This window comes from Mycteria americana, chromosome 8 (genome assembly GCF_035582795.1).
Source record: "Mycteria americana isolate JAX WOST 10 ecotype Jacksonville Zoo and Gardens chromosome 8, USCA_MyAme_1.0, whole genome shotgun sequence".
Taxonomy (NCBI): Eukaryota; Metazoa; Chordata; class Aves; order Ciconiiformes; family Ciconiidae; genus Mycteria; species Mycteria americana.
The window spans coordinates 7,273,017-7,284,956 of record NC_134372.1 but is presented as its reverse complement, the minus strand read 5'-3'; the positions used below and the strand labels follow the sequence as shown (position 1 = coordinate 7,284,956).

Here is an 11,940-nt window from a genome sequence, read left to right as displayed (position 1 = left end):
GGGTCTGTAAGCAGGCAATGTGCTTTCCTGCTCTGAAGGGTATCAGAGGTGTCTGAATTAGCTCCTTGTGCACTGTTATATTCAGTGCATAATGAACCAGCCCCCTTCCAGTAGGTCCACATGGCCAATGTGCTGGGGGGTGCCAAGCCTTCCTTCACAGTGCAGGTACATGCTGTCCCAGCAGGCACCACGTGGGTGGGAGCTGCAGAGTAGGGTAGGAGGGGGTTTCTGTGGCATAAAACCAGCATCTCTTCTTGGCAGTTACCGTATAATGCTGAGCTGCTGGCACGGCGATCCCAAGGAGAGACCAACTTTCTCCGACCTAGTGGAGATACTGGGGAACCTTCTTCAGGAAAACGTCCAGCAGGTGAAAACCTCTCTGTGTCCCTGCTCAGCTCCATACAGCTCTTTCTTCTCCCACCACTAGCTCCCTTGCTGTGCCCTCCTCTGACTCCCTGGCCAATGCAATACCTTTGTGTAGGCCAAGGGATAATACGGCATTTCCTGGATCAGAGAGGTCTGTTTCTCAGAGCTACTGGAGAGCTCATTTCTGCGGTAGCCCTCTCACTGCATCCTAATATAGCTCCACTCTTTGCAGGGCGGGTGCCCTCCCAGTTGTCATTCCAGTATTTCCATCCTAATCCCCAGATGATTATTTGAAATTTTTCAGCTGAGTCAAGGCCCTGGCACTCCTCCCTCCCACATGCCCGCATAATGAAAACCAGGACTTCACCAGGGTTTCTGAAACTCTATCCTCAGATCTAAATGTCAGGGTCATGTGAACCAAAAAACTGTTACGTTACAGCAGTCAGATATACAAATTTCTCTGAAACTATTAGTAATCACTGCCATGCAGTAACTCACCAGGACTTTTAACTGCGATGAGCATGCAGCTCTGCTTTTAACAGTTTCTTGATGTTCCATTTCATAAGACAACAGCTAAATGCTTAAATATGAGTACTGTCTCATCCTGATGTCCCTGATTTTAACCTTTCAGCACTGGATCCCAGCACAGGCAGGACTAAGCTACAGTGATGTGCCCCCAGAGCACAGTGCTCTGTCCATGTAGGCTAGAGAACTGTAGGTGCCATAGGACTGGGTTGTTTTCCTGCTCTCGCACACCTCCATGCACCTGTAACACTTGCAACTACTTAACGCGGAGGGCACAGAAATCTCCAGCCAGATATTTTGTCCCCGAGAAACAAAAGACAAACCAGAAATTTTCCTCCCCAGCTCTGACAGCTTCTGCTTGTAGAGCCCTTTCTTGTGGGAAAGCCCTCCCCTTCTTGCAAGGCCACTCACTGTTCTTCCTACCAGGAAGGGAAGGATTACATCCCGCTGAACGACTCTCACAGCTCAGAAGACGATGGTTTCTCCCAGGTGCCTTCCTCTGCCCAGCAAAACTCAGATGAAGAGGACTTTGACATGAGGATACGCTGCCACAGCCTAGCAGCAAGGTGAATCCCCTCTGAAAAGGGCAGGGAGAGCCCAGCAGGCAGCCAGCAGCCTGAGCTGTAAGGGAGCCTGAAGGATATGGGGTGAACCCAGTAGCAAGGGATTGGAAAAATCCCAGGTGATCAGGTGCAATCCACGCATTTAGGCCATACCATCTTGCTTATAAAAGCAAAATCACTTTATTTTGCTGATGAGAAAGAGCCCTTGATGTGTAAGCCTATGGCATTCCTTCTCCTGCCTCCAGCTACACTGCCAGAGCATCACGTCCCACTAAAGGCATCATGGCCCATCAGGTAGATGAGGAAAGAAGGTGTCAGCTGCTAGTGCAGGAGCTTCATTCTATCTGTTCCTAACTAACCCACACAATTACGCCTAGGCTTCTTGTCTCTGGGGAGCTGTGACAGTGTGATGCCTGGGATCTATATGACATTAGTCTGCTTATCCAGAGTGGAGAGGTAATCAGGGCCTGATTCGATCAGGAAGTCTGGGTGCTCCCCACTGCAGAAGAAGTATGGGGTTAAGAGGCCTAAGTTGACTCTGTTCCCCTCCCAAAATCCACCATTTGGGTCATATGCTTCCCTGCATACTTTGGTCGCATGGAGAGGAGGTTGGGTTCAGGTCCTGTTTGTTCAGGACATTGACACTGTTGGTTTTACTGAATACAGTATGCTTCTGTCGGCAGATACTACAACTGTGTCTCGTTCCCTGGTTGTTTGACGGGAGGAAATCAGATCAGGTGTCCATCCAGGATAAAGACATTTGAAGAGTTTCCCATGACACATACAATGTACAAGGCACACCCGGTGAGTAGCATCTGAGTGGGGTTGAGCAGGGGGCAAAGACACGTTCAGCTGTTCCCTGACAGTTTTGCTGTTAAGATCGTGGAAGGAAGATCACTCCTATCTAATGTCAGTCTGTCTGTGTCATTCCTGTTCAGTCCGTCCAGTCCTATGCACATTCATTTCTCCACCTGGCACATAGGGGTTTCTCTACAGTACACCTCGTACTGCCTGAGTGTGAAATAGGAAGGTTAGATCTACAATCAAGGACTATAAAGGACCTCAGAGAAGAGCCTGCTCTTCACCCTTCTCAAATCTGTAAACATGACCTGGTTAAGCGTACTGAAATCCAGCCAGGGCTAGGTATATCCAGAGTGCTTGTCTGCACCTCCCCTATCTTGACCCATACAGCAGTGTGCAGTAGGAGCCCTCCTGGCCTCACTCAACCAGGCTGGTGTTCATATCCTCTATAGTGGCAAAACTTAAGTCATCCCCTTAGTCTCAGAGGAAAATCTCACCTCTCATAGATTTGATGGTAATACATCTTCCAGGCAGGGAGCACTCTTTTTTTTTCCCCAAAAGTGGCACTGAACTGCACACACAAATCCTGTATTTGTATGTACTGCTTTTAAGAAGGCACCTAAGAAAATCAGTTCCAGCAAGACCATGGAGCATGCTGGTAAAGTGCCCCTACTCCTTTTTTCCCATCACAGATACACATGATCTCATCTCCTGAATGATTCCTCCTCCCTTCCCACTCTGATCAGCCGACAGGGATGTTACTGATAACTCCTGTTGCTTCCTTCCAGGACAATCAAACAGACAGTGGGATGGTTCTGGCATCTGAGGAATTTGAGAGGATAGAAAACCGACACAGAAAAGAAGGTGGATTCAGGTACTCCTTAAGTCTAGCCACTCAGACCTCCCTGCTGCCAAATGCAGTGAGAGCAGGAGGCAGCTCTCGGTGTCTCCCTGTAGGGTATGCCTCTTGGGGGCTCTCAGCAGCAGCAGGGCTGTGGGCCCTGAGCCAGATAAGTCCATGCACGCATTAATGAGAGGCAAAACGCATGAAGAACAGACCTGCCTGCTGCTTCCTAGGGTTTAAAAATATAAACTGTGCCCATTCAGCTGATGAAAACATGTTCCACAGGGTATGAGAATGCATCCGTTAACATAATGAGGCACAGTGGAATGACGGTGTTAATAGGACTCTTAATGCTTATTGACATTTTCTGGTGAAATGTGTCAGGGCTTGTTCAAGCAGTGGCAGGTGGGATGGATGTAAACTATGCGGCTGCCACCTCCCTCCCCAGCCCTGACCCATGTGGTACAGGGCCCCAGTGTGGCATTGCAGGGATGGTACAGGCCTTAGGACTTCCCACGTGCCGGTACTGAGCCTTGCAGGTTGAGCTGGCACTCTTGGGGCTGAGGAAGTTATGGATGGTTATGTCCTTGCACCAGGCTTGGAAACTGGGTGAGAACCTGTCCAGCTCATCCCTGCTTGATGCCAGAGCAGGCTGGGACCTTGTTTCTGTGACAGTGTATTGAGTGAACCATGTTAGCTCATGTGTAGACAAGGCCAATCCCAAGCCTCTTCCTCACCTCCTCTGCCTCCCAACATCAGATCAGACTGGTCATTGTCTTTTCCCTTAGCCATAGCCCTGTGGCCTCTCTGCTGCTGTATCAGACTGTCTCCTGCTTCTTGTCCTTGTCCTCTTTTACCTAAGGCACGCTCCCGTTGTCTCCTACACCATGGGCTACCTGGCGTCCCGTCTTCTGGACAACACTGCCCTTAAACCTCTCCTTGAATGTGTCCCTGCCCTCGCTCTTGTGACTTCTTGCTAGTCACCTGGTATTGGCAGGCGCTGAGATGAGGTTGCTGATTTCCTCCCACGTCGTCGTCATCATCTTCCTTTGTTTCCTTTCCCCCATCCTGGCTGTTGGTTTGTATCAGTTTCTGTTAGTCCTGCCAGGTCTAGGAGCAATTGAGGCACTGTCTCTTGTCTCTCCCTGCTCTCATTGGGGTCCCAACCCTTCCCTGGGCTTCCCAAAGGTATCTGGAAGGGCTGAAATAACTCTGTCACAGAGTTATGTGCAGATTTTTCACAAAACATACCATCTGTGCTTAGGTTTAGAGCAAGGCCTGGTGTCATGCCTTGAAATGGAGGTGTAGGTCCATTCCTGACCCTGCCTCTGCCCTGTGCATAAGCAGATGATGTTTCCTGAAGCTGGGATCTCTCTAAGCAGGACAGAGGCTTTCCAGGAGTGCTCAGATTGATCTTCTGTGTCTCTCTTCCTCACAGCAGTAAAGGGCCCAGCCGAACTGCGGAGCTGCCAGGGGAACAGTCGGACCTGCGGGGAAGATGTCGGCCATTATACGGGTCCCAAGTCGGAGGCCAGACTTTTTACAACAGTGAATACGGGGAGCTGTCAGAACACTCTGAGGACGGCAGCTGCACCCCGCCTGGAGAGGGGGCCAGTCCCCCCACTCACCACACTTCCTTCTTCTCCGAGCAGTACTAATGGCATCAGGCCCTGGAGGCGCCTGCCGAGGCATCCCCTCTCACCCTCCAGGCGCGTCATCAGGGTCACTCAGAGCTTCTCCTTCAACCTGTGCCCAACCCCAGCAGGGAACCTACCCCGAACGGATGGGGAACACCGATGTCCTTGGAACCGCAGCGCAATGGCTCATGCAGCACCTCCAGCTGCAGCTTCCCTGTGCCAGGACTGGAGAGAGTGCCTCGCTGATTCCTCGCGTTTCTTTTCTTCCTGTGGCTCAGACAGACGCATTCTGCTAGCGAGTGGGTGCCTGTGTTCAGCACTACAGCACCTTCTGCCTAGCATCCAGCCTCCACTCAGATCAGCTTCCCATTCAGAAAGCCCATTTCAGGTCAGATATAAATAGATCTGTCTTAGTCTCAAGTTTCTTCCTGGTGTGCAGCCTGAATGTTTTTCCTTGGATTGCTTCCTCCTCTTCTCCTCATGATGTCAACTGCTGAGCTGCAGAGCAGAATCAAAGAGAAGAAATCCGTAGTGGTATTAGCAGCAAGAGCAGGACATTTTAAAGAGGTGTATGGAGAGATCCCGAGGGATCTTTGTAAATGTTCACGCACACTGTTCATTCTGGATAGGTGCCAGCCTCTCCATCTCCTCTGCAAGCAACGCCCACACCCCCCTCATCTCTGCTGGGGGGAAACCTGTCAATCTGCCTTATGACTGGGGTTATTTTAGCCACCTCAACACAGCTAGTGCTGAGTAGGTCAGCTGATGGCTAGAATCCTCCCAGTGAAATAAATAGCAATTCTTTTTGCAGGCCCTATGCAAAACAGGGGGTTATATATACTCTGTACTGGGAGCAGGTTACTTACAGGTCTGCTGCTCTCGCCTTCCCCTTCTCCCAGAGCAGTGCTGAGATCATTTGTTGCTCGAGTGAGAAATTAAAGCAAAGCTGTGTTAATTTCAGCTGGCTTCTAAACATAGAGCAAAAATGCGTTGTTTGCTGGGAGGAAAAGGATCAAAGTGGTAGGGAGTGAAATGTTTATTTTCAAGTTGCTGCAAGGGTTTGGGAAACAATGGAAGGAACAGAGCTCCAGCAATGAGGTGCCCTGGGCTGCATCCCCTTGTGTGTTGGCATCGCTGAGCACATGGAGGGCAGCACCTGGCCAGGGCTCAAGCCCCAGTTCTCCTGGATGGACAGTTCTCCACCATGACCCTTCCTGCCGCCCTAGTTCCCTGGCTCTAAGGAGGCACTCTCTGCCCAAAGGGCTCCTCTCCAGTTTCTGTTGCAGAGCCACCAGCACAGTGTGCCTGTCTCTGGGGGACTGAGAAACATTTATTTGCTGAGGAAACATCTCCTCACTTGGGCCTTTTGTTTCTGAAAGATATCACGTGAATTCAGAGCTCTGGGGAACCTCCGCAGCCCCTCTCTACAGATTTCTGTGCTGCTGCCTCACCACTTCCCACCTACTTCTTTCCATCCTGCTCACAATCTGAGAGCTCAGCCACAGAGCACGGTTACGTCACCGTCAGAGGAGTCTGGGTGAAGAGGCTTGTCTGAACAGCTTGTCATCATCTCTTCTCCCACATGCCCATGGCTGGCAGAGCTCCTTGCACCAGGGCATCTCAGCACCGGAGAGTTTCTGCTTGCGGGCCACACTTCTGTGCGCAGAGCCAAGGGTTTGGTTTGGCCTTTTAAAATTGTGTTTCCTGTGAGACATACTGCTTTCCCAAACTGTATTTCTTATCCAGCAGAGGGTTTTATGCGTTTCCTGATATGAGCCTGTGAGTCCTTACAGATGGCTTTCCCAAGTCTTAATTATAGTTCTCCGCACAAATGTAATGGGGAGATTTATTTAGCACATGGGAAAAGCATGCCTGTCATTCAGATTCTCTAAGCCTGTGCAGAGCGCCCAACGTTCCCCTCCCTTTTTGTGTCAGCAGGATGACATGGCTCTGATTTCTATGGTGAAAAGAGGCACAAAACCAGACCAGCTTGAGCCAAACTGGCTCAGGATGTGGAATTGGAAACTGCCTGTGACAATGAATTCCCTGACTTCTGCTGGTGTCCCCTGAAGTTGCCAGGAATTTAAGCATCTTTAAGTAATTGTTACAACTCAGTAAGAATCCTCTGGCAGGAGATGCTGGAGAGCCAGGCCAAGGAAGTAGGACAGCCAACAGGGTGTAGGCCAGACCAAATTCTCCTGCCCTCATCTTGCCCTGGTTTTTGAACTGGTGGTTCCCTTGACAGAAGGAAGGCTGCATGAGCCCCATGCTGCTTGGGGGTCTCCACCGGCATTTACATGGGTGGAAGCTGACAGACAGCCGAGCTAAATTCAGGCTGCTTGCTTGGTGATGTGCATCCATAGGACCCAGGCTCTCTTGTTTCCAGTGCTTCACAAACAGTTCTCTGCCTGGAAACACAGCCCTTTCTGAGAGAAGGCCCAAGAAAGAGGCCTATAAATTAAACAATAGTTGAAAAACAGAATTCCAAAGTAGGTGCAAGTCCTTGTCCATATGTGAGGGATAGAAACAACTAGCAAAGCCCAACACTTGCAGGGCACTGGCAGGATTCCTCAGCAGAAAGGGGACAGAGGCATCTGAGCGCCCTGGCTGGCTGTCAGCACTCCCAACCAGCCAGGACAGCTGCACTTTCTCTCTAGGTTCAGCTGTAAATTGCTCACAAGCATCCTTGTGGAGAAGGGTTACTTCATCAGAGCCATTGTTAATGATCCTCTGCTTCACTCAGGGGAAAGCACTGGTGTGACGTCTGATTTTTGAACATTCAAATAATTCGACTCCACAGAAGTTTATTTTCTCTCTTTTGCACCATCTTGATGGAGGGGGTGGAATCAGATCCTATTGTATCTGCGTCAACAGCATTGCATGAACAATGCAGCCATGATACGAGCAAACACTGGCTCCTCTTCAGACGCTCCTGCTGATGAAGAACAATTGTAGTGTGGGATATTGAAGAGCTGTTGAGACAATTGTACTTTCGTTCTCTTAAAAGTGTACTAAAATCAGAGTGTACAAACCTGATACCCTTCCCCATGCTCTTGCATTATTTCCAGCATTTTTTTTTACAGTCTCCAGATAAGCATGAGCATGAAATGAAGCTGGTCTGTTTTGGTTTTAAGATGTGAGGCAACAGTGTTGCCTGTCTTTCCACAGCGACAAGGGAGTATTTCAACTTTTAAAACCTAGGGTTCGATAATTGTGCCTGCTCTGTTCACAATGCAGTCTCTGCTGTTTTTGTTTGGGCTTTTTACTGGAACTCAACATTGAAGCTAAGCTATTTATCATCATCCTCCTTTAAAATGACTGTTCCCAGTCTATGCGCAGTCTCATTTTTCCTTACAAAGTGTTGATGTTGAGAGAACATTCCTCCCTCATGAAAACAAAGCGTTGGGTCTCCTACTTGCAAATACACATGCGACTCTGAAGAAAAACCTGTGTATCAAGTAACACTTCATTTATATTGCAATATTTTAACCTGGTACCTGTTGTTGCTACAGCAGCATTCAATGTTTCAGCGGGCTGCCTTTGAAGCAAGTAGGTTACAACATGGGTTATGTGCGAGTACAAAAGTGTGGTCTGCGTGTGTGAGTGAGTGTTTTGTGGGTGAGTGTTTGGGTGTTTGCACGTGCAAAGTTTTCCTACCAGTGAGTGTATGTGAGTGTTTATAACTCACGTTGAGTCTTGTCTCTGGAAGTTCACGGTTATATATCAAACCAGTTAGAACACTGCTTTCTTTCCTCTCCTCCTATAGTACTTGTTATCCTTTGTCATTAAGAGTTTTGTTGTAATATCTAAATGTGAAAATGAATAAAGTCATAACTGGCAGCTGCTCTCTGGTTCCTGGAGGCCACCGCTGCCCGTGGGTGCTGCAGCACCCGCTCCTGGCTCCCCATGCAGCACCAGGCAGCCTGACTCTGGCCCAAGCAATTAGCACATTTTGGTTTTATTATTTTTATTTTCGTGTCCCTTTGCATTTCCCCGCATCCTCTAGGAAACAGCTGGCCTTTGTGCCATTTCCATCCAGGATGAAACTCGGTCTTTTCTCATGATGAAGCCGGATATGCTTTGGTTAAGCTTGCTGACAGGAGCCGGCGGCTCAGCGCCCAGCCCTTCGCCCCACCGCCATCTCCCCCAGATCCACCACCCTTCCTCACCGCCTCGGCCCCGGGGGTCTGGGACCCCACGGCCCCCATGGCCCCTCTTGCCCTCCTTCACCACACAGCGGTGACGGGCACCGGGAGGGACCAACGGCGGCGGAGCCCCCCCGGACACCCCCGTCTCCTCAGCGCCCGGAGACCCCTCGCCGGCCGCCGTGGCGAGCCCCTCAGCGGGCGGAGGGAGGCGCGGCGGCGCCCCGCAGGTGGCGCCCTCATCCCGGCGGCGGCCGCGGACCCCGGCCAGAGCCCGGGCGGGAAGATGGCGGCAGGGCTCGGCGCGGGCCTTTGGTAATGTAAAACCTGACAGGAAAGCGAAGAGCGGCTGTGCGTCATGGGCGGGATCTGGGCTGAAGGAAACGGTCCGCGCCCAGGGAGCGCTGGAGATGCAACATACATGGATTTATGACCATTGCCCAAAAAAAACCCCGGACCTGGGGTGAAGCCTGAGGCACAGCTCCCTCCTCACCTGCGAGGCGACCTGCAAAGACCTCAGTGCCATTTGTGTGCCAAAATAAGGTCTCCTGAGGAGCGGCCACCAGCAGAGACGTGGCTGCCCTGTGTGGTGTGGGGAGACCTGGGGACGTCCCCTCAGTCCCAGCCTCTCCACCACCATCCCTTCATCGAGCTCCACCACCGGATAAAACCAGCCAAAAGGACCTTTTAACTCCCCTCTCCCCATCCAGGGACCTGCCTGGCTGGGGAATGAGGAGATTGAAGCTGCTCTGCTTATGAAATACCCCATTTTTGTGCACCCTGGAGCAGCACTTGGTGAGCAGCTCCTCTCCTGGGGCCACCAGCGCTCGGCTGCTCCTCTCCTGCCTCCCAGCCTGTCTGTAGGATGGGCTGGGAGGCAGGAGAGGAGCAGCCGAGCGCTCATGGCCCCACATGTGGCACAGAGCAACTTCCTGGCTCTTGCTCCATGAGGAGGGATGGGACCAAGTGGGCAGCCCCCACACAGGGAGTTGAGCATGGCAGACCACCTATCTCTGGCAGAAATGCAGCCCAGAGAAAGCTGGACAGGGCAAAATGAAAAGCAGCATTTTTCTTGTGGTCAGAAAAGGGAACTGGGAAGTCACTGACTGGACACTTCTGATCATTTTGCTTCTAACATGGCCAGCGAATGTTTTCTCAATGCTTTTCAAAAATGCTTTGAGATCCTTCTCTGAAAGGTGATGCAGTAATAGCAAGGAATCCTTCAGGCTCCAAGTACTCTCTGGCCCCTTTTTGCATCAAAATGATGCAGAGCTCTTAGTGCTGAAAAATCAAACTACTGTCTGCACTGTTAAGAATGACAGCTCCAAAACATGTCCTGCACAGTGCGGGATCAGTGTGTTTGCCACGACTCTCACCCTCCGGCTGGGGTGAAAAGTTGGGTGAAAGCTTGAGAAGCCATTAATGGCATGTGGTTCCTCACCCAGCATTTACCAAGGAGGGCAAAATGAAAAAAAAAAAAAAAAAGTAGAAGGAGAAGGAGAACATTCAGCTGCTGCTTCAGAAACATTTCCTGGGTTGTACTGACATTTCTACAGAGATTTTCATAAGCAGCTTCTCAGAGGATTGTACACAGCCACATGCTACATGCCTTTATCAGAGCCCACAGGTCCATTCTGCTCCGAGACACAGGTTTGCAATCCTGCTGCTTTCCTTGGGGATGGCACAGGTCTCTCCAAGGGCAGGGTTAGACCCACCACTTGCACCTCAACAAAATAAATAGACTGTGCTTTGACGGTGTTATCTTACATGCATATGTGACCAGGTGCATCACAAATGGATGAACTACAAAACCTTCCAAAAGAGAACAGTTTAATAAAATGCTTAGGTTAAACACCGGGCTTATCGGCGGGCCTTCCCAAGCTGCCGGGGAAGTCACCAAGGAGACGGTATCTCAAAAAAACAGCAGCACAGCTATGTGTTCAGAAATTTAGAAAATATCCTAACCCACAGCCCTGCAGTACTTGTTTTCTTTGCCATAAATAATTTTCAGATATTCAAAATCCCAGAATGCCATTATGTTACTTTGTTGCATCTCTGAAGAGGCTGAAATCCTTCAAACTGTTGTTAGATAGAGTAATTCATCAAGTCCTGTTTTACAGTATTTCATGGTATTTATATTTATTAACAACGTTTGAGTGTTTCTAAGACTTCCCATTTTAGTACGCCAGAAGTGAGCAACGCCAAATTGGGTAGGAGTGACCAAATCCTGACACAGAGGCTGCACCATTCCTGCCCCAACAGCCCTTTCGGCGTTAACTGGGCAGACCGAGCACACCCCACCTCCATCACACATCCAGCCCTTTTGCCCCCATTTCAGACACGCTTTTAAACCATCTCCTATATCTTTCTGATGGTCAGCGCGCCTCATCTGGAAATTAAAGACACTGAGGACCCACAGGAGCCTGTATGTGCCCCTACATCTAATTCCGTGAAGAAGTGCGGGTCGCTGGAGCCAAGCGTTCCTTACAGACGCCGGTGAAGCCCCAGGAGCGGCCCGGGCCGGGTACAGCCTCCCCGACGCCCCGGCTCCCACCACCGCCATGGCCGCCCTCCTCCGCACCGCCACGCCCCTGGTGACGTCATACCAGAAAGCCCCGCCCCGCATCTGGGCCCGCCTCCAAGTGGGCGTGGCTCTCGCCCCCATCCCCGCCTCTCACCCTCGTGGCGCTGGGCGGGGCGTGACGCGCCTGCGCAGTGTGGGGAGCGCCGGGCTGCAGGCGAGGCGCCGGGCGCGGAGCCGGCGGCTGAGCGCGGCGCGGCTGCGGGAAGGCGCGGGGCCCCGCCGCCCCCGGGACGAGCCAAGCATGGAGCGGCGGCCGCCGGCTGCGGCCGCCGGCCTGGGCAGCGGGATCCGCCGCCCGCCGCACTAAGGCGGCGGCGAGCCCCGAGGCGAGGCGGTGCGGTGCGGCGAGCCCGAGGCGAGCCCCGCGGGCGTGTGTGAGCGCGGCTGAGGCGGTTGCGGCGGCGGCGGCTCTTCCCGGCGACGTCCTCGGTGCCGGCGCGGGGCTGTGCGGGGAGGGGGCCGCGGCGCCGCCTCC

General features: G+C 51.7%; 1 protein-coding gene across 1 annotated transcript in view; it reads left to right on the top strand.

Annotated features, from left to right (window-relative positions):
* Positions 1–8,569, top strand: part of FLT4 (fms related receptor tyrosine kinase 4) — a 60,862-nt gene extending 52,293 nt beyond the window's left edge. Inside the window, exons 26-30 of the mRNA XM_075509440.1 lie at positions 262–367; positions 1,318–1,457; positions 2,138–2,258; positions 3,044–3,129; positions 4,538–8,569. Of these exons, the coding sequence (XP_075365555.1) occupies positions 262–367; positions 1,318–1,457; positions 2,138–2,258; positions 3,044–3,129; positions 4,538–4,757 (673 nt within the window). The 3' untranslated portion in view covers positions 4,758–8,569. The remainder of the gene's footprint in view (positions 1–261; positions 368–1,317; positions 1,458–2,137; positions 2,259–3,043; positions 3,130–4,537) is intronic.
* The last annotated feature ends 3,371 nt before the right edge of the window (positions 8,570–11,940 follow it).